Source organism: Dreissena polymorpha, chromosome 7 (genome assembly GCF_020536995.1).
Source record: "Dreissena polymorpha isolate Duluth1 chromosome 7, UMN_Dpol_1.0, whole genome shotgun sequence".
NCBI lineage: Eukaryota > Metazoa > Mollusca > Bivalvia > Myida > Dreissenidae > Dreissena > Dreissena polymorpha.
In genome coordinates this window covers 47095133-47118483 of record NC_068361.1, presented here as the reverse complement: position 1 = coordinate 47118483, position 23351 = coordinate 47095133, and the positions used below count along the sequence as shown (strand labels likewise).

General features: G+C 33.3%; 3 protein-coding genes across 8 annotated transcripts in view; 1 reads left to right on the top strand and 2 right to left on the bottom strand.

Moving 5' to 3' along the window:
- The window catches only part of LOC127838010 (dynamin-1-like), a 68251-nt gene extending 59263 nt beyond the window's left edge, over nucleotides 1–8988 (top strand). For 5 of the 6 annotated variants that reach the window (XM_052365506.1, XM_052365507.1, XM_052365505.1 and 2 more), the window contains 3 exons: nucleotides 520–687; nucleotides 5132–5170; nucleotides 8878–8988. In XM_052365506.1, coding sequence (XP_052221466.1) covers nucleotides 520–687; nucleotides 5132–5170; nucleotides 8878–8965 — 295 coding nt within the window. In that variant the 3' untranslated portion in view covers nucleotides 8966–8988. The remainder of the gene's footprint in view (nucleotides 1–519; nucleotides 688–5131; nucleotides 5171–8877) is intronic. The other variant, XM_052365510.1, reaches the window with a different exon arrangement.
- LOC127838009 (ribonuclease 3-like) overlaps nucleotides 1–23351 on the bottom strand; it is a 521860-nt gene that overhangs the window by 484043 nt on the left and 14466 nt on the right. The gene's annotated exons all lie outside the window — the stretch shown is intronic.
- The window catches only part of LOC127838015 (divergent protein kinase domain 1A-like), a 29335-nt gene continuing 20640 nt past the window's right edge, over nucleotides 14657–23351 (bottom strand). Inside the window, exon 7 of the mRNA XM_052365518.1 lies at nucleotides 14657–21629. Coding sequence (XP_052221478.1) covers nucleotides 21047–21629 — 583 coding nt within the window. The 3' untranslated portion in view covers nucleotides 14657–21046. The remainder of the gene's footprint in view (nucleotides 21630–23351) is intronic.

The window sequence follows — 23351 nt, the reverse complement described above, 5'->3', positions numbered from 1 at the left end:
CCCGAGGTATTGTCATAGCCAGCATGTTTGGTCGTCCGGAAAAACCTTAACATTTTGTTAAGGTTTTGAACATTGGCTCTAAAATCAAAGTGCTTCAACCTACAACTTTGAAACTTCATATGTAGCTGCACCTTGATGAGTTCTACATGCCACACCCATTTTTGGGTCACTAGGTCAAGGTAACTGTGACCTCTAAAAAAAAACAAAAAACTGACAAGCTTTCGCAGCCGAGCGTGGCATCCATTATGCAGTGCTCTTGTTCTGTAAAATGTTTGGTTTATCCAAAACAGATATTTGGTATCAACAATTTAATATACTGAATATATTCAGTGCCATATATAGTTCACTACACAGTAAAAACACATTTGAAAAGCAAGTATTTTTTAAAGTAAGCTCTTAAGTGTGGATCAACAGTTCAAAACTGTATATAACTTGTGAAAAACAATGTGAAGAATTTCTTAAGAATCACCAAAGTAAAATCTAATATTTCAAATATAATTAAATTACGAAACATTTCAGTCGCCCGTCGTCGCCCAAACCAGGCCGTGCCCCTGCTCCCCCACTGCCAACCCGGCCAGGCAGTGCCACCATTCTGCAGCCACAACCGGCAGGCTTGCCCAACCGGCCCGCACCCGGTATCCCTAACAGACCAGCGCCCGGGGCCCCTGCTGCACCAGCTATCCCCACGTAAGTGTTCATATACTGGTCTGGTCTGAAAGTAATAGAAACTGATGTGATAGGATAAGATCAGAGCCCAGGATCATGAACATACTTAAGTCAATATTTTGACTCAACTTTGAGATTTTCTCAATTTGTGAGATTTTTTCATTATGCTTAATTTGGTGTTCACAGATTATTTTTTTTTAGTTTTGAGTCTGACTCAACCCTGAGATTTAGGGTGATGCATTAATTTTGTTAGAATTGAGATTTGAGTTTGTTTGCTTGTGCTGACCGACAGTCTCAATATTCAGCTGAGTGGAAACTCATATCTCATCTTCTGATGTGAGGTTAAATGTTAAGATTGGTTGTGTTACTGGACCCATGATCTGAGATGAAATTATTGAAGGCAGATGTTTTACAAAGCGTCTTAGTGGAATCTTATCTTTGTTGTTCTAAAGTGATTATTTCAACTCTAATTTTATATGGGAGATATAACGATTTATATTTTGAAAAGAGTAATGTTTGAAAGATCAAAGCAATTTTTTCTTATATTCAACAGTTTGATATAAATTGACAAATAAAATAAAAGGGTGGCAGAATAATTAAATTTTATTTACAAATGAACAAATTGCAGGGTGCAGAAGTCTTGGTCTTTTTGTTAGTTTTTTCCCTTGGGTTATAAACTGTCATTTTTGTTGAATTGATTGATCATATTATGGGAGGTTGTGTATATTTACCTGTATAATAATATGTAAGTCTTGTTTAAGTATATAATAATATATAATAAGTCTTGTATCAAAGCAAACATTTACAATTACTCAGCTTGGCTTACATTGAAACATGCTATCGGCAATATTCACATCTTTGTCTTCGAACACCTACACACCATAGCCTTAAATATTGTAAACTATTGTTCTTGGTATAGATATGTGTTTTACATATGTTTGGACATGTGCATCTTGTGAGCATGCCTTTTTTAATCGATATAATAATGAAATAGTAAGGTATCATTTGATCAAATGTTTCTTACGTTTTTCTTTTGCGCATTATCAAATCCCAGAACTTGCAGTGATGTGTTTGCCCGTACATTGCAGCGTATATCATCAGTAAAATAAATAGTATTTTAAAAAGTATTTTGCTTACTGGCAAATGCTGTTTAACTAAATAATAAATAATTATAGTCCGCTTTTTATTTGTTGTATCTGTTTATAATACTCTACATATTAGCTGGACTTTTCACTGAAAAGTCTTAGCTATACAACTCACCTACATGTCAGTGTCTGCTTATTGCCCCCTTAATCCCTTTACCCCATAAGAAGCAAAGAGAAAATGGCTTTTGCCACCAGCATAAAACCAGAACAGCCTGTGAGTAACTCGTAACTCAAAGTCTTCAGGTTTTATGCTGTTTGCTGCTCATCAGTAACTAAGGGTTGGAAATGAAGCGTTTGAAACTTGAATTTAGTAAGAAAGGTATTCAATTTAATGTAACTTTCTTTTGGGACTACGAATGTGTCAAAATACCTATCTAAGTGGTAAAGGTATAAGGCAAACAGACAACATCTCAATATCACTGTTTCTCAAATAGGTGTTTCATTAAAACTGCATACATGTATTTCGGATCATTATTTGATGTTACTTACCAAGTTTCATCACTGACCTGCAATTTGGCTCAGTTATGCCACTTTTTGTTTTCTTACAATATTCCTAAAGGTAATCATGAAATATCTCCATATCAGTTTTTACTGCAGTATTCCGTCAAAAGGTCAAACCTTTGTTTTGGTTCATTGATTAAGGTCAGTGATGTAGTTCGATTAGAGTTTCTAGCAGAATTAGGCCATTTTTGCGCGTTATTTATAGGTAAATGTTTAGCATTCACAATTAGATGTAGGTTAAGGATTACACATATCTCTGTAACTTCTACAGTTATTCAATTGAAATTTCACATGTGTTTTCGGGATCATCATATTTGGTCAGAGACCAAGGCTGGTAACTCAGACTGGCAAGTTAGCAATATTCCCCTTTTTGTACTCTAAAAATCAGGTTAACATTTGCTTGTTAAAACTTCTTTCTTCAACTGACATATCTACTTATCATTAGGTTGAAATTATCAAGGTCAAGGCCAGTTGGGTCAAGGTCACTGTTGCTAAAAGTATAAAGAAAGTTTTGGTTCCCTAACTTAACTTTTTCTGGACTGGATAGTGTGTTGTAATTTTGTGTGTAGGTATGTTACATGCTAATAATCTAGCGATGGTTTGCATTTGGGGCAAAGGGTCAAGGTCACTGTTACAAAAATTTGAAAGAGAGTTTCCACTCAATAACTTTAGTTTGGAAGTCGGTATTGTGCTGCAATGTTGTTTGTAGATAGCTTACATGCAGCCTTATGTTGGGTTAGCATTTGGGGCAATTGTGATGAAGGTCACTATTACTAAAAATCAAAAATCAGTTTCCAATAAGTATTTTTAGTTTGGATGGAAGAATTGTGCTGTTATTTTGTTTGAAGATATCTTTCTTGCACACCTGTATGTTGAAATTGGATGAGGCATCAATAGGCTGAAGTTACTATTACTAAATATAGAAAAATAGTTTCTGCTCCATAAATTTTGTCAGGAGGGATGAATTGTGCTGTACTAGTGTGGGAAGGTATATTATATGAAGAACTTGCTTTTTAAGTTAATTTAATTCAGCTTAATTGTATTTAAATAATTTGATAATTTAATGTATTGGCATGGTTGCATTTCTAGTTTTAATTTAGAACCATTGATCTATATCTTTACATATATCTTTTAATAACTACTACAGATTCTAATTCAAATATTGTCTGTATGGCCATTTTATTTGATCACCTACAGAATATATACATGATGCTTTCAAAGTGGAAGGATAGTCAAGCGGGCTGTTGTGGGACAGATCTTTTTGCGTTTGGTAAAACAATAAAATACCATCAAGTTTCAATCTATATTAAATGAAACAGGATTCATTAAATGTAGAAAGTTTCTAGGAATTATGGTTTTATACAACATATACAATAGTATGTACTGTCCATATAATATGCATGATTTTTAGCTTTTTGTGAATAAACAAGTTTGGAACATAAATGTTGCATGATGCATGTTTTGGTTTGACCATTTTAGACCATGTATGAATAATATTTTTTTATTTGAAAATAATCTATTGAAGGGACATTTATATCATTTTTAAAGAAAAAATATAATATAGTAGATTTAATCTTAGATTAGTTGAATGAAAACGTCCAGCATTATTGCAAAAAATCTGCAGTTTTGATTAAAAATTTTTTTTATATATTATTTTCAGCCGGGTAGTTGATTTGTATTTGATTGTAGACAAACACAAATAAAAATTAAGGGCTGAATATATAACTTTGTGATACCTACACTTCAACACCGTTATTTCGAAGTCATCGGGACCGTTAAAAAAACTTCGGATTAACGATAATTCGAAATAATTATTTGACAGACGACTTTTTTGATTCTGTAATAATAAAACGTTGTGGAATTCACATGGTTCGGTTACACGCTACTATTAATAATTGTTTTACTTAAAAACGTAAACTAGTCAGATTGCAATAGATTTTATGTTTTCTCTCAGTACAAAACATAAATTATTAAATATAATGAATATGCATTAATTATCAGAACATATAAAATATTACGAATAACACAAATTATCAGACCATATAAAATATAACAAATAGCACAAATTGTCATACATGTAAATACAGATGAGTACATTTTCTGAAATGAATTAACATTTTTTGTAAATAAGACGCGATCGATGTCTCTCTGAACACTGCCCTTAGCAGCACTAAACTGGACGTGTGTAACATATTACTCCAATTTGTCAAGGACACTGAAAATCTCACTAACGCCCGTATTTTGCTTGCAGAAGGTAGAGTTTATATAAGATGAATTTCATTGGACCACATTTACTCAGACCTAATGTGACACGTTTATTTGTTACTAAAGAATGCAAAACTACATAAATAGTAATTATCGGCTTTTGACGACATTATAAAATTAACACGCTACGCGCAGACAACAAAGGTGTAATAATCAGCTTTTGACTCGCCACGCCCAGACGACAAAGGTGTGAAATTATCCTCAGCGTTTTGCAGCTTTGACTTCGGATTAAAGATTGATGATTAAGTGCAACTTTTAGTGTTGGGACCGACATAATCACTTCGAATTAACGATTTTTTCGGTTTAACGAAGTTCGGATTAACAATGAAATTTTACATAAAACAAAGAAGAACCAAAATTGGGACCGGAAAAATACTTCGAAATAACGGTGACTTCGGATTATCGGTGTTTGAAATAACGGTGTTGAAGTGTATATCTTATATAAAAGAGACTGTGCTGTCCATTTTAATTGTTATGATTTTAAATATCGTATTGTTACCCTTTTAGGATGTTGTTGTTGCATGTAGTTGATATTGTACCCTGTCTAAATATAGGTCGACAACCTCTGTCAACAAATTCGGTTCTGTGTCAAGGTACATCTTGTTCCAGTGCTTGTCCCTTTCCTTTTCTTTCTTTCCTTGACTTTTCTCTTTGACCTCATTTTTTCTCTTTTTGGTAGGTTGTGGTGCTTTTAGAGTTTGAGTTGCTGTACTTTTGCATGGCTTAATTTGCATGGAAATACCTTGTGTAATTAAAGCAACCTCCTAAATTTTAACATGTTCGTTACTGTTATATCAGTGTTAAACTTAACATGTTTTGCATGTTTTGGTGTGCCAAATTTAGAATGAAAACAGCTTTGTGTGCTTGTACAATATGCTATAGTCTGGTTGAGTCGTGGGTAATTTTCATAAAGTTGTTACATCACAAATATTTTATAAATATATGACCATGAATCATAATGAAAACAATTATTAACCTTTCTTCTTTAAGATGTGTTGCTTTTTTCCAAATGTTTATCGTCTTTAAACATCAAAATAATCGACTGTGTTGATAGTGTCAAACTACCATAATGAAAATAAGCTTCCGGTTGATTCGTGGGTTCTGATTGGCTGCCAGAGTTTCAAGATTTGCATACTATAAATAGCCTTTAAACTGACCTTGCAGGACAGGTTAATTTCTTGTGAAAAAATGTCAACAGACGATGTAGCATGGTAAATACTCGTAAATAAACAATTTTGTGTTACTTGAAACACTATATGAACAATACATAAATGAGGAAATACTTCATAAGGACCTATTAAGTTATGATGAATTACACTATTTACTTGTTTATGACGCATTTTTGATCGGAAAAAAGGTGACCGTGTCAAAACATTTTTCCGTAACGATCTGCATATGTGCGCTCGTTCTATCGCGAGATTTCTCGCGATTTCTATACCCACGAATCAAACAGAACCCACGACTCAACCAGTAACAACCATATACAATGTATAATATGCAGTGCGCCGTCTAGGAATTGGAAAGCGAAGGGTGCTCTTTTGCTAAAAGGGCACTTAGGCGTGGGAGGTGATATAATCCATATGGCATATTTCCAATGTATCATGTATTTCATATTAGAAGTGTGTTTTAAATTTAAAGCATTGATTCTATACTTAAAGAACATTATTTCCACCGTCAAAATGTGTGCATATAATTTATTAGAACTTCACACCAAAATTTGCTACATAATTATGATAACAGATGAAAGAAGGGCATGTTGGGGTTCGCAGGTGGGAGCTTCTGGGGGCAGGGTGCTACACCCCACTGTTAAGGCTTATACATGTAGCTAGAGCACTGATATGTATCTATTCCTTATGGTGAGACTGTTTCTGTGGCAAAGGGCAAAAGTCATGCTTAGTTAAAAAAATATTTTTTTTCCATGCAGATGTTCTAGCAATATCTATCCTTTAGTAGAAAGTCTATTTTGTTGTTATAGCAACGAAAAAAGTTTCTATGTATAAACCTATATATTAAATTTCCTTATTTCTTATGTTTTTTAAAATGAGAACAAAAGCAGCCTAGCTTTAGGTTTAGTGATTTAGATGCTGATTATTACTGTTATTATCTATGAGAGCTTATCTTCTCTGTGTGTTAAACAGCTGAACACAACTCAGTACATGTCTGTGTGTTGAACAGCTGAAAACAACTCAGTACATGTCTGTGTTAAACAGCTGAACACAACTCAGTAATGTCTGTGTGTTGAACAGCTGAAAACAACTCAGTACATGTATGTGTGTTGAACAGCTGAAAACAACTCAGTACATGTCTGTGTGTTAAACAACTGAACACAACTCAGTACATGCCTGTGTGTTAAACAGCTGAATACAACTCCGTACATGCCTGTGTGTTAAACAGCTGAATACAACTCAGTACATGTCTGTGTGTTAAACAGCTGAATACAACTCAGTACATGTCTGTGTGTTAAACAGCTGAACACAACTAAGTACATGCCTGTGTGTTGAACAGCTGAATACAACTCAGTACATGTCTGTGTGTTAAACAGCTGAATACAACTCAGTACATGTCTGTGTGTTAAACAGCTGAATACAACTCAGTACATGTCTGTGTGTTAAAGGTACATGTCTGTATGTTAAACAGCTGAATACAACTCAGTACATGTCTGTGTGTTGAACAGCTGAACACAAATCAGTACATGTCTGTTTGTTGAACAGCTGAACACAACTCAGTACATGTCTGTGTGTTGAACAGCTGAACACAACTCAGTACATGTCTGTTCATCAGATCTGAATAGCTTTAATTTATATGTTCTTTTGACTGCACAGACAGTTTCGTCTACAACTTATGACTGTAAATATTCTCAAAAACATTTATATTCTTTTGTGACTCATAATTAATATTTTATCTGCATATTCATGTCTTGCTGGTACATGTATGTCAATGTTTTTACTTTAAATGTAATTTATGATTAATTATCAAATATTCATTTTTTAGCTCAGCTGTTTTTGGAGAAAACCCGAGGTATTGTCATAGCCAGCTCGTAGTGTCCGTCGTCGTCCGACTTCCGCATCGTGCTTATACCTTCATATTTTGCTCTAAAATCAAAGTGCTTCCACCTTCATATGAAGCTGCACCTTCATGAGTTCTACACACCACACCCATTTTTGGGTCTCAAGATCAAGGTCACTGTGACCTAAACAAAAAATAAAAAAATTCTGACAAGCTTTCGCAGCCGAGCACCCGTTATGTGGTGCACTTGTTTATCATGTTGTAATGTTTTCATTTTATGTAGAATAGTTGTACATAATAATAAAAATGCAGTTCACAAAGTCATATTATATCAAAATTCTCTTAAGAGAACAATTTGATACTTAAGCATTAATCCTGTTGTTTAGTATTCTATTCTCTAATATATTTATATATGGGGCAAAATGAGAGATATCAAGAAAGCCAAGCAAATTGCAAGAACATAAAGTATCATCCTTGACCTGTCTGAATGGCTAACACTGGGAAACAATCCATGTCTGTGCTTGATATGCTAACACTGGGAAACAATCCATGTCTGTGCTTGATATGCTAACACTGGGAAACAATCCATGTCTGTGCTTGATATGCTAACACTGGGAAACAATCCATGTCTGTGCTTGACTGCCTTACAGTGGATGTATGTTTAAAGAGACAACCTCACACAGAAAATATCATAAAAGCAAAAAAGTGCTCTAGTTAGCCAGTGCAGATTACATAAGTCGATCCTTGATGATGCTTGACACATGCCCATTAATACCATTTTTGTGAAGACCAAAACTAAGACTGCAGTCTGTTTTTGATTTTTGTGAATTACTTTAACAAATTATAACATGACCTGTATGCTGGACACAACTCTGGCAAAAGCTTCAAAGTCCCCATGAGACTGGAATGTATGATTTGTGTTCTTGTATGGCATGCATGCATGCTTTCAAGGCGGTTTTCTTATGACAAGCCTCAAATATGAATTAAAGCAACTTTGAACAATACATTTGAGTCTCACACTGGGAAAATGGGGCTTAATGCATGTTTGAAAGTGTCGTCCCAGATTAGCCTGTGCAGTCTACCCTTGCCTATTTAATGTATTTTGTGTTTTAAGACAGTTTCATTCCTAATTAACTTGTGCAGAGTGCACCGGCTCATCTGTGACGACACTTTACGGACATTCATTTAACACTGTTTTCCCAGATGGAGGCTTGTACAAATTATAGATCATTGTTGCCTTAAATTGTATGTTCATATTTTCAAGTGTGCTAAATGCCTATGTATTCACTTTCAGACGCGGTGGTGCCCAGCCAGCTGGTCCGGGCCCTGCCAATGCCCCCAGAATTCCAGACCGACCCTCAGTCCCGTCTCGACCAAACTAAATGAAACCCCGTCATCATATATCTTTAGCTGAGTAGGAATAGTTCCACAAAAACACTAATGGTATCAGTATCTGTTGAATGCATTGTATAAGACAAACTCACAAAATCCAGATAATGGGCGAAATGGATAACACAAGCTCATTCAAAATCTCAAATAGGAGGAATACACAGTTTGGTTACAATTTCCGCACATGCATACACTTTTTACCTATTATTAAGGAGTGGGAATTATTAACTTGGCTTGAAATTATTAACTTGGCACAGTATCCAGCTTTTATTTCAATATGGATAATAGAACCAGTTCTTAAGATGTCTTTACAAGCTGTAACTTACATATTTAAGTTTAGTTAATGCTTTCTATTGGCTCTGTACAAGTACATGTTGGCAGTTTTTTTAGTACGCTTGTATTCTTTAAACAATTACTTGTTTTATGCAAATTTGTTGAAATGCAGTAGGCCTGTGACATAAGTTTTGTTAGCTATAGACAATATAAGTATTGTTCATCACTCCGTCTTGCTGTTGTGCTTTTCTTACTGAAACAATGTCCTTGCTGTTAACCCATTTATGCCAAGTGGACTCTCCCATCCTTCTAAATTGGATCAATTTATTTCCAAAATTAGGGATGTCTAGTATATTTATTTCTATATTTGGAATATTTCTTACGGAAATTCCTTTAAGCAAACAGCATCATGCAGTCTATCTGGGTCTACGCTGATTGCCAATGCCTTTTTTCTAGACGCTAGGCATAAATGGGTTAAATTTTAGTTGATATTGTGGCTGTCGTTGGTGAAACTGTAATGTATTTTGTGATGCTTTGAAATGGTTTCTTATAATCTGATCAAGAAGTTGTGAGATGAAACCATGAATCATGTTTGAACCATATACAATGTGCTCGTAACATATTGAAATTATACTTGTTGTCAAGAATACACATTTGTACGTTAAATAATTAAGTTGTTTAATAATAGCTCACAGATATGTTCAAATACATGTTATTATACATATTTTAATTGCATACAAGCAGTTTTTGTTTTGGCACTCATTTCTGTAGGCCCTAGTCATGACTATGAGCATTTAATAACTGAAAATTTCTGTCTCAGCCATGGTATTAAAATTTAAATCTATTAACTAAAAATGTCTGTTACTAAGATCTTGTGTTTTAAACAAGCTTTCAGCAAAACTAATTTGGTCCTATAAATCAGTATTTCAAATCAAACAATCTTTCCGTCAAATTGAATGTGATCTTATAATACGACTTTTGTATAAACTTATCTGCTAAAGCCTGTCCCTGAACCTGTGCATGGCATGTGGATGTGGATAAGATCATTCTGGCTCTATCCCAGGAAAAAGACTTACAAGTGCATGAGTACAGGAATATAAATAAACATGAGTCCTTGGTCCCTAAAACATGTGCTGGGTCCTTAGATTTTTCCAAGAAACCAACTATGTTTCCTTTTCAAGGCATTCCCACAGAACAAATATGAGCTGTTGTCAAAAAGTTAGTTTATAACCCTGTGAGCATATTACTTTTTTACTACACAGTAAACGAAAAATGGACAGTTGTAATCTTTCTTACTTAGTTGTTAAATGTTAAATGATGTAACTGCTATTAAAATAGAATGTTAATTCACTTTCCAATTAATATCATATTTTCATAGATGTTTGAACTGAAAACATTCTCATTTCTTGTACATGATGTCACCTGCATACAATTGGCTGCTGCCAGTTGATTATTTTATTTATAGTATGTTTGTGTATATTTTAAACATTGTGATATACCTAGAATACTGATTCTTGTTCAAGTGTCGCTACATGTTTATGTTTATAACATTTATTGAAAGATTGTAATGGTAAGATTTGTGGTTTTAGGCCTATTCTCTGTGCATATTTGTCAAAAATTGTTGTTTCAACATGATGTTAGCAGTTAGGTAATTGTTATGGCATTGGAATAAAGCTGCAGGTTTAATGGTAAAGATACTTAAATCTTTTATCTAACAAGCATGAAATTATTTCTTTGATGTCTTTAATAAAAATTGTCTCAATAGAAATTATTGATTATTTGATGTATAATATTATTTTTATGGGTGATAAGGCTTTAAAGTGTCTTTTTTTCTTGCATTTTTTTTGGCTTCAATGAATGAGAAGGCACCAACAAAATGTTATTAATATTTCTCACTTGTTATTTCTTTCTGAAAACTTCACTACTGTATTGGCAATGTATTAGTGTAATTTTTGTAAATAATTTTAATAATCAAATTGAATGTGTAAATAGAGCACAAAACAATGGTATGGGATTCATTAAAATACTCTTTTCGCATTCCACGTTTAAATGATCTTTTAACAGTTCCATTTAAGTTGTGTGTTTCAAAATACTTATTAAATAAGCCTGAGATATTTGCAGAAAGTCTTTCTAAAAGCAAAATTTCAAAATTTTAAATTAACTACCTTTATCTGATAGTTCTACTTTTACAACTCAGTCAACATTGATCACATGTGTGAACTTTTGTAAAATTTATGTTTTAAAGGGGCCTTTTCACAGATTTTGGCATGTTTTGAAGTTTGTCATAAAATGCTTTATATTGATAAATGTAAACATTAGATACAAAAAGCTCCAGTAGAAATTCAATAATAAAATTAAAAAACGAAAAAAAAGGTAACCCTCAGCAGGGCTTGAACCACTGACCCCTGGAGTCATGGAGTAAAAGTAGTACCCACTTAGACCACTCGGCCATTCTTCAGGATACAATGCCTAATGTAATTTATACTTTATATAAGCATTCCTCGTAGTTTCACAGAATATAACGACAACAATAGAACTCTCCAAATTATGAATTTGTTTCTCGTTGCAATGCTTTATAATTTCGGGGTTTTAAATCGTCACAACATGCATATAATGGTTATTTTAGAGCATGGTAAATGATCAGTATTTCTGTTTCCTCACAAATATCATTACTAATACAAAAATTTTCGAATCCGAAACAACTTTTTCAATTTTGTCAATTTACCCAAGCGTGAAAAGGCCCCTTTAATACTTTGTTGATGTTTCCATAATAAACGAATTTGTTCTTAAAAGATTTCCAGCAAAAGCTCAAGTATTCACTTTACATGTTTAGATGTTGTTAATGCACATTTTAATTGTTACCATGAGACTGTTATACGGACTTAACATATTAATATCTTGGACTCACCAAATATATCAACAAATAAATATAAACTCCGGAATCATCGTCCAGAGAGAAATACATGTATATGAGTTGCGTTCTGAGAAAATGGGACTTAATGCGTGTGCGCAAAGTGTCGTCTCAGATTAGCCTGTGCAGTCCACACAGGCTAATCAGGGATGACACTTTCCACCTAAATTGGATTTTTGCTAAGAAGAGACTTCATTTAAACGAAAAATAACATAAAAGCGGAAAGTGTTGTCCCTGATTAGCCTGTGCGGACTGCACTTAATCTGGGACGACACTTTAAGCACATGCATTATGCCCAGTTTTCCCAGAACGCGTCTCATATATCCGCAATATTCTTTTATGTAAGGCAAGTTACCCATGGTCCATACAATACAGGACAATATACGTAACAAACCCAGAGAGAAACTCTTATATATATCCGCAATATTCTTTTATGTAAGGCAAGTGACCAATGGCCCATACTATACAGAACAATATAGGTAACAAGCTCATAATGAGCATTAAGATTATTTGTTCTCCATCGTAAGTGTATGATACGGTTGATGAATAGTCTTTTAAGATACAATAGTCTAACTTTATACCTCCAAGTTGCTGCATAAGAAACTTAGTATATTGTATTATTGTGATTAATCTTTATGGTGAACATAGAGTTGATTATGTATACATATTTGAGTTCCCGTGCAATAGCAGCAAACATTTTATTATCGTATGTGTTGATTTTGTTTGATGTACTGAGTGAAAGAAAATGATATGTTAGCTAGATCGTTATACCATTGTGAACTTTAATTACAATATTTAAAAGGAGTAGTATATGTTATACACTTTAACAGTTCTTTAAGTCATTTAAATATAACTTTGAATCTTTACTTGTTTGAACATAAATTACATTCATTGACTGTGCTTAATCTTTTGTTAAATAGTATACTTCAACATCTGTATGACCAGTGTATTTTTTCACCATTTAAGAATGGGGCCAGATCCTTTGTATTGGGAAAAAATGGCTCCATTTTTACTACAATTCTGAAATTGATAAATTAAAGAAATATGTTGTTCTTTTTGGAAACCGTCATTTGGGAATTTTGGTGGTAATTTAAGGAAATCAAATGTTGTGTGATTTTTTTTTAGATTGACAATAGGCCAAATTTAGGGCACAAATTTTACCCAAAAAAAACCCAACAAACACTGGTACCTTGATAATTTTTAGATGATCTATACAGAAATATTAAGTCTACTGACTTATATGCAAATTCATTCATGCGTAATGTGAATGATTGTTTCATTGATTGTTTTACCTAAATCAATCCAAAGATGTATAATTGCTCATAATCATACATTTATAGTGGATTAAATACATATAATTTTATTTTCTTTGAATAGCTTTATTGATCTTTATACATATGATATTTCATTGGCACCATTTTTAGGTTTAAGGTTTTATTGATTTAAAAAAACAAACATGTGAACTACGTTACCACCACCACTCCTCTAGTGTTTTTTACTTGAATCAGAATATTTGTTGATGTATTAGTTAATCTAAATATCTTATACATATATTGAGTTTAAATGAAGACATGTATAGGTGGATGAGAATGCAAATGCTATGTGTTTTAATTTGTACAATATGTAAGTCGTTATAATTATCAAAACTGTAATATTAGAGACAAAACATCAGTGTTGTTTTCTTTCATTGATCATTATAACTAACCCATGCTACTAGGTAAAGGGAGGTGTACAGGAATCACCATGGTCTTAAGTGTGTCTATCTGCCTTTAGATACAAAATGTATCCTGACCTTTTTTCTACACTAGTAAACATACAATATAAATACCCCAGTTTGGTTGTGTAGTTCTGCACCATGTACATTTTGAACGTTGTTAGGATGATGAATTTGTTGTGTTTTTTTTCAAAAAAAAATTAGCATTACACTTTATCAATTACTAAAAACACCACATCCCAGTGGCCGGGGTAGTGGATTTGGTGTACGCCTAGTGATCTGGCAGTTCTGGGTTCATTCCTCACCCAGGGAGCGTTTTCAAGATCCTCACTGTAAGACCATACAAACTCATTACCGGCAGTGATTTTTTCCAAGAAATGGACTCTTAAGTGTCGCAATTAGCCGAAAGCTTTTAATGCAATGAGCTTTATAATATCCGAAGTTCAGTTTCATATCCAGTAGGGATAAATGAATATCCAAAGTTCAGTTTCATATCCAGTAGGGATAAATGAAAATGAATATCCAAAGTTCAGTTTCATATCCAGTAGGGATAAATGCAAATGAATATCCAAAGTTCAGTTTCATATCCAGTAGGGATAAATGCAAATGAATATCCAAAGTTCAGTTTCATATCCAGTAGGGATAAATGAAAATGAATATCCAAAGTTCAGTTTCATATCCAGTAGGGATAAATGAAAATGAATATCCAAAGTTCAGTTTCATATCCAGTAGGGATAAATGAAAATGAATATCCAAAGGTTTAAATAAAACTTAAAAGAAACCACACATTTTTTAGCTGTTTAATAGGTATCTCAATCCAATAGTTATGCTGCTTTCAACAACGGCAACACACACATTTACACCAAAAGAATGGTCAACTGTGTTGCAAAAGTAAAATACTGATGGGGAAAATGCTGGTAACTACAAAATAGAGTCTGCTAGTGGAGAATATATGAGTCGTGTTCTGAGAAAACAGGGCATAATGCAGGCTAATCTTGGACGACACTTTAGGCACATGCATTATGCCCAGTTTTCTCAGAACACGACTCGTATGTACTGTTCAAAGTATTAAAAATGACAATGAAAGAGAAAGCGCAATGATCGAAAATACAATGCTTAAAAGACCTATTGCAAATTGCTCATACTTAAACAAACTGACAAATGGGAAAACAAAACAACACCATACAACTGAGAATCTCTTTAAACCCAAATACATGTTTATGTTATACAAGAAACATATTCAAGCACAGCAATATTGCTCACAGTAAATTCAAATATATATAAATATATATAATGTATTAGGTAAATTTAATTTAGAGAAACAAAGAAAATGTACTTCGTAAATGATGCAATTAAATCAACATAGATATTCTAATACAAAACAACAAAAACCTAATACAGAATTTTCATACTTAAATTATAAATACCCAATACTGAGTAGGTTAACCTGTAAAAGTATTTTGAAAGAGGAAATAATTGGTATGGCAATTATACAGCTATATCAATCTCAAAATACAGGAGTCTAGAAGTCCTATATAATTTAAATTGCATTTTAAAGGTAGTATCAATACTTCTATTTATCCTGTCACATGCCTTTAAATCAGCCCGATAACCAGGTAACCTAATATCCCAAAATATATTAGGCTAGAAAACCACGTGACCTCGAATATCCATCAGTTGCTCTCCGCGCATGCCTTTACTATTTTCTATTAATAAAATATACTTTTATTTCTATTAAAAAATACCAAATACATGTAAAGTACTGTTTGTTTAAACATTTTTATTTAAACAGCATAATTTAGTCTTTGTATATTGAATTAATAACGATTAACTCGATTTCTGTGTTGTTTAACAAGATGGAAGCTAGCCTAAGCGCTTTGCATGACGTGACGTCACAATGTTTTTGTCCACGCGTGCTTTTTCCCATATTAAATATTTAACACAAAATACTCGAAAACTAGATATTTTAGAAACATTTCAACGAATGTTGTAAATGTGACAGGATAAATAGAATAATAGTTTGGTGACGTGGATGGAGAGTGGTTATCTGGCTCGTCGGAGGATCTTATCGGGTCTTATCTTATACTTATAGTTTAGTTTATTTGATAATACAGTAGGCAATAAGCCCATGAGTATACATGAAATGTCACATACAATATTAAAAAAACAACAGAGTCACAGGTCATTTGAATCATAAACATCAAAAATATATCGGTACATTGTAAAGCAAAGTATGGGATATTTTATAAGGCAATATACAGCGAGAGGCCGTGCATAAATATATACAAAAGTCCTAACCTAATCATAATATGTATTATAAGTATTTTTTTTATTTCCCATGCTTTAAAAATAAACATAGCTAAATTTTTAACAATATTGCTATATTGAGAGGTCAATAAATCTATAAACTTTAACATATTTGGTCTAACTTAATACCATGGTTTTAAATAAGCTTTTATTACATCAGTATACTGAGTATAATGTACAATTCATAACAAAGTGGTATTCATCTTCTAAGACAATGCATAAAGTATATTTTCTTTCTTTATAAGGAATAGCTATTGGTTTTTGCCATCTACCTGTTTCAACTTTAAGCTTATGTGCAGAGACTTTTAATCTAGATTATATATATATATACTAAGCAAAATGTAAACTTGCCCACCAAAAGATGTGTGCCAAAAACCGTGACTTGACTAGAAAAACAATGCCGTAAAATTTGCAAAAAAAACGAACAAACCTATCTTAATACAAATCTTACAACACATTTTGTTTACCACTGAACTAAAAATCATGGATATACCATACAACCCTGTAGCCTGAGGTAAAAAAAATAGCTGCAACAAAAGCATTCCTGAAGTTCAATGTAAATTAACAACTGCTTATCAAACAATATAATGACTTAAAAACAAGAAGGACTAGAGGCAATAGGTCGCTCACCTAAGACATTTAGAAACTAACCCGTTATTGTAGATTTTCTGATGTTTGTGTAATAACTTTAGTTTTATATCGAGGTTTTTTACCCTGTATTGCACAGACTTCATGTGGTCTGAGACAGTATTAGAACAAACTAAAGTTTTACTTTAAACATATACAAAAAAAGTAATCCCTTAAATGTGGCCAATTTAAACCCTAGAGGCAAGATTTAAACAGATTTGTTAAAGGACCCCAATGCCAATTTAAACACAATTTTTCAAAACCCTAAACCTAGTGGTATCGGATAAAATGTTTATACATGTAGTTATTTACTATATAAGTCTATACAAAGTGTAAACAAATCTTTTGACCAGGGCTGAAAAACCCTTCTTCGCAACGGGCCACTTTTTCTTCCCTTTAACCAAAAAGGCCCTTTCCCCTACAGAAATTTCTGTAAAATCATGCATTTTTCTCTAAATCCAATCTACCTAAGTATTTTCATTACCCAAAGCCAGAACATTATGCCTTTTTTCCCCGAAAAAAAGGCTGTGGCCCTTTCCCCAAAGTTGGTTTTTTGGCCTTGGTGAACATTAAGATGTTGATGAGTGTGATCCTGGGAGCATGATTTGAACAAACTTGGTACATGACAATCATGCATTCCAAATACCAAACCTTTCGGTCTTGCATTTTGAGTGTTTTTCTTACTATATACATAATGTAAAACAAGTATACCCCAGTGCAGGATCAATTTTGACCCCAGAGGCATTATAGGATTTTTTGTGGTAGAGGACCTTCATATTATGTTACACACCAAATATCAAACCCCTGACCCTTTCGATTTCAAAGAAGAATTTTCATATTCAAAATCTATTTTAAGCTTGTGTGACATGCATATAAAATGAACCAGAACAATTCGAACAACCTTTTATAATAAAGTTCACCAGAATTTTTTTTGTGTGAAGTTCCATTTTAATATCCCCAGAATGACACAAGGACTAATGGATGACAGACAATACTGTATCCTTTAAGCTCCTTAAGAACTTAATGTGACAGGCCCAACGTCTCTTACCTGAGATACAAAGGAACTGATCTGTTCTGGTAGCCCAAGATATCATTAGAACAAATGTTATGACCAAGTGTCATGAAGATTGAATGTGAATGCGACTAGAGTGTTAACAATGTTTTACTATAGCCATATAAGGAAAAATGCCCCGCCCCCTGGAAGCCATGCTTTTCAACAAGGCAAATGTTGACGCCGCCCAACGCATGACAAACAAAAGATGATCACAAAAGCTCATCATGAGCCAATCTCGCTCAAGTGAGTTAAAAAAGCTTTATGCTTTTAATTCCCCCTTCCCTTAAGTTGTCCTTAGGTTATAATCAATCATGTGTATTTTTGTGTATATACACGGTTATTATACATAACTATTTTTTAAATTAGGAAAAATAAAAAGATTTAAGGAACGCAAAAGGAAAGGAAAGCTATAAATATTCAACATATTATATTAAAATTATATTGATTACAAACTATACATGTATATGCATGACAAGAAACTGACAGGAAATAAATAAATGTACCAATATTTACAATCTGTTATTTTTATACATTTGGAATATAACATTATAACAAACTACAAACTAGAATCAAATGTTAATGTAGACATACATATTTTCTCTTCACACACATAAAATAAACAACCTTAATTGCTATTGAAAAACACACATACAAATGTAGCCGTTTTCTGTCTCAATGCAAAAATTACCGCAACAATCATTTTTGGCCTAAAATAGCAATTTCTAAGCATAACTGAGAGCAAATATGTGAATATCAATATACAAATAAAAAGTTTAAATTTCATTAATGTATGAATTGTTTTGTATTTCATGCATAAATAAAATATTATTACAAAATAATACTATATTTATATATACTATTTTATAAACTCTATTTCAAGGTCTATGGTTTAAGTTCTTTAATCCAAGATAAGTAAACTAGTAAATATTCAATGATCTCCTATAATTCTCTCTTTAATATATACCACATTTTGAGAAGTTACAAAATACAACACAAAAGTTACAATGACAGAGGTGTAAGCATTTACCATTTAAAATAACACTATTGTCAATATCTTTTTTACATAAAAATAACATTATTAAGCCAGGTATAAAGATATATAAACAAGTGTTTTGAGTATGTCTGTAAAACATATACTAACTTAAAAGTCTTCAAAATCGTACATGCCTTCTACATGTATATGGAAGGATTCAGTTGGACAGAATATTCATAAAGCATATAAACAATAAAAATTTAATATTAACATAATGGTTAAAAAGATATAAGAACAAGAGCACCGAATAACGGGTGCCAACGCTCGGTTGCGGGTGCAGTTTTGAATAAATGAAAGCTTGTCAGAATTATTTTTCTTGAGGTCACAGAGACCTTGACCTTAATTTTGGTGTGACGTGTACAACTCATCAAGGTGCCTCTACATATGAAGTTTCAAAGTTGTAGGTAGAAGCACTTTGATATTAGAGCATAATGTCAAGGTTTAGCACGACCAGGACAACACGACGAGTTGGCTTTGGGTTTTCTCTGAAAACAGCTGAGCTAAAAATTAGAAGGTTTTCAAAAGTAACATACATTTACTTCAAGGAAATAATATTTTATTTCTAACCAAAAGGAATTTAAAGTAAACTTCCTAGAAAATATAAACGCCAATTGTTCATTTGCTACGATTACTATTTGTTCATTCAATTTTTGTTGTTCATGTCCACTGTAGTTTTCTGACGTTTATAAGATTTGTAACATATGTGATATTGTTACGAACAAAAACTTAAGTCAAACTTAAATTCACTGTAGGATCTTTGATCACAACGGACCAAGAAGTTGAACGTATGATACCATTTGAGTATTTATTAACTCTTTCAGTGCTGTAACCGAATTATGAAGGCCTTTGCAAACAGTTTGGATCCAGATGAGACGCCACAGAACGTGGCGTCTCATCAGGATCAAAACTGTTTGCTATTAGTATTCTTAGAAAAAAATCAAAGAAAATGCTAATTAAAAAAATTCAGTAGACAACATTTTAGCAGACGACAAATTTCCTAGCATGCAAAGGCTTACACACCAAGAGTTACAGGCAAGGGTATATTTGCACATATTGACACATGAAAGCAGTGTAGATCTGCTGTTTGTTTATGTGAGTAAACACTTCTTACAAAGTAACCATTTATGTAATACTGTATTAAGGCAAGCCCAAGAAACACATTGAAGTATTGCATATAAAATGAAACAGTGACGCTCCTGGGGTCTTAAGCCCTTTACCTGTGTTTATAACAACAAGAATTATAAATATTTATATGATAGGTTTATTGTTACAGCTGACCAGGTCATTTACCCTAAATATTGTGGTTAATATACTATCAAATAAAATGTTCCTACCAGTGTTCATGAAGATTAAGGCAAATATTGATGAATAAAGAGATTGTTAGAAAGCTCTTTCTTCAATTGACCAAGTTACATAGTTTTTTGCTTCACATGACTCAGTTTAAAATTTGAGTACATATCATTCACACAAACATACTGACCAAGTTTCAAGAATATTGGACCAAAAAATGACCTTTTTTTGTGGCGTTTTTTTAAACAGACCAAGTGATAACTTTGGACAATATTTGATCCTACATATATAATAATATATGACACAGTTTGTAACCCTGTAATGTTGGGAAGTTTCAACTTAATAAATCGTGTCTAGAAAATAACTACAAACAATACTGGAATATCACGCAAGATATTGCATAACTAAGAGCAGTGAAGCTGACCAGTATGTAGTTGTCTTGATATTAATTCCATATGACAGGAAAAATATCTAAAGGAAATACTAATCAACCTATTAAATATTGCGAAAAATTAGTAAATAAATGCACTTTTCAACCAAAGTAAATCCAAGGAAAACTACATATTGCAAATTTCAATCAACAAAATGCAAATTTCAACAAGTGTCCGCCTAAACTGAATATCGCACTTACAGACTGCCTTAAAAAACACAATAACAACAGAGACTGCCTTAAAAAACACAATAACAACAGAGACTGCCTTAAAAAACACAATAACAACAGAGACTGCCTTAAAAAACACAATGACAACAAAAAGTGTCGTCCCTGATAAGCCTGTGCAAGTTGCACAGTCTAATCCAGGACGACTCTTTACCCACATGCATTAAGCCCTGAATTCCAAAAATGCTGATCATACGTTAAAAAGATTTATATAAGATTAACAGGCTGCGGTTTTGGAGTGGATTTCTCCAGCCACTTTGTGTCTGCATACTTCAGTTCATCCCATAAAACTTGCTTCAACCGATCCAGTAACACATTCTCTTCAACTGCCATCATATCGGGATCCATGAATCGAGATTTCTTTCCAAGTCTTACGCAATCAGCCACAAGCTTACTCAGCACTGATTTCAACTTTACTGGCACATTGAACAACACATATTCCTGGAGCACAGTACACACCCTGACAACATCTGGAATGTAGTTTTCTGGAATGCCGCTACACTTACGCGTCACGCGGTCGCAAGACGTTTTACACACGTCTCCGTAGACGCACTGAGTGTCGCTATCACAGTTCCGTTGCATTAAACTGGCATTGAGAACAGCTTCAGACACGAGGCCGTCCACTGTGGACACCTTCATCTCGAAATACTCAGTGTGCCCGAAGTGATCCGGGCTGAATGTGCACATGTAGTATTTCACATTCTCGTGTTCGCGGACCGTGTAGGCGTATTCCAGTAGGCCGAGGGAGATGTGGGCGCGCTGTGGAAAGTCTGGAAGCCCCCAGCGATGCCTGCATATGATGTTAATGAGAGTTAAGTCAGGGCTCAGCATTAATTTTATAAAGCAACATATTCAATCAGACTGAACATGTCCATATATTTTACTTGCTCTTGACACAAGTGGTACTTTTTTGCTAAAATGGGGCATTAACACCTGTTATGTCATATACATCCTAACAAAATATGAAGAGGCGCAAGTTGCCAAGCTGGTTATTATGTTTTTAAAGTTTCATACCTCTAGCAATAATACTTTTTTAGATTTGCAGGACACAAAAAATGGGATGCACTGAAGGACGGACAGACAAGGGCCAATGTTTTTTTTTCACCATTTTGGGAATTGGGCCAGGTCCCTTTGGATCAGGAAAATTTACGCCGTTTTGACTAAAATTGGGAAATTAGTATTGTTGTTTTGGTAAAAATGCTTTAAAATTGAGAATATAAGTGTTTTCAGTATTATATTTTCTAAGGTTGAACTTATATGAATGAGAGATGAACAATACATTGACCAGGCAACAACATGCAGACTGTCATACTGCTGTGCTGTAACATAAATAATGGTTGTGTTATACATTCGCTATTTAAGTGGATTAAGCCTTTATTGTGCTTACTTCACCAACGTGACAACATCAGTTTTTCAAACACACTTTCTTGTTTGTGGCTTAAGATGCCTTTTGTTACCAACCATGTTGTAAGTAAATCGTATTTTGTTAGTCCTTTCATGTTTTTTAGATAATATAATGTAAACTTTCTGCAATGTATAGAAAGATTCTTAAGAGTTTCATTTTATCTTTTGTACCTTCGAACCTAGAAAAATACAATAAACCTTTTCATACCAATATCAGTTTGGTAAGTTGGATTTTAGTTAATATTTTTACATTTAGATGATACTGTGAGATATTATAACTACTATTGTACAACTAAATAGCCCCTTAACCAGAGGTGGCGAAATCTCAAAAAACTTTACTTGTCCACGGACAGCCATTTAGGAAATTTAACTTGTCCGTTGCTGAACTACACTTGTCCGTAATTGTTTATATAAATTATGAACGCATTTATTGATTAATGTAAAATAATGTGGAATATATCAAAATGAGTATGATTTGCTTGTTTTGTTTATAATTGTATTTCAATGGTACATTCATTATAGCAGTATATTATAAACAATATAAAGACTTCCTCAAACTTTTAATCTTGCAAAGCTAGTGTTTAGAAAACATGTGTTGAACATAAGTACATCGTAATCTGAACAAATTAAACTAGTCCAATATGTCGACCTCATCAGACTGAGGCTCTGCACCGCTACTGGTAGCAATTTAATTATCATCAACTGGTAACCATTGAAAATCTGTTAGCCAAGTTTCTTGAAAAGTTCTGGTGCCTTTACTTAGATCATATTTTTTATCATAATCTTTCTTAGTTTTTTTGGGAGGTGGACTGCTCAAAGCTTCGGGTTTCTGCTCCGTTGTTGAAGATTAAAAAAAACAAAATGTTCTATCTTTACCATTAAAGTCGTCTTAAATAACAAGGTAGACCGTGTTTTGATTATCTTAGTTTGATACTTTTTATTTCCGTCTGATTGTAAAAATAAAAAAAAACAGTCTGTACACTGTCTAACAGTCGGGCTGAATGTTGAAAATGCGGCATGCTCCCGGTCTCTTATAGAATAAGGGAGATCACTGCGCAGTAGAGTGCACGTATTTTAGCTTGATTGCTCCGCAAATAGCACTGTCAAT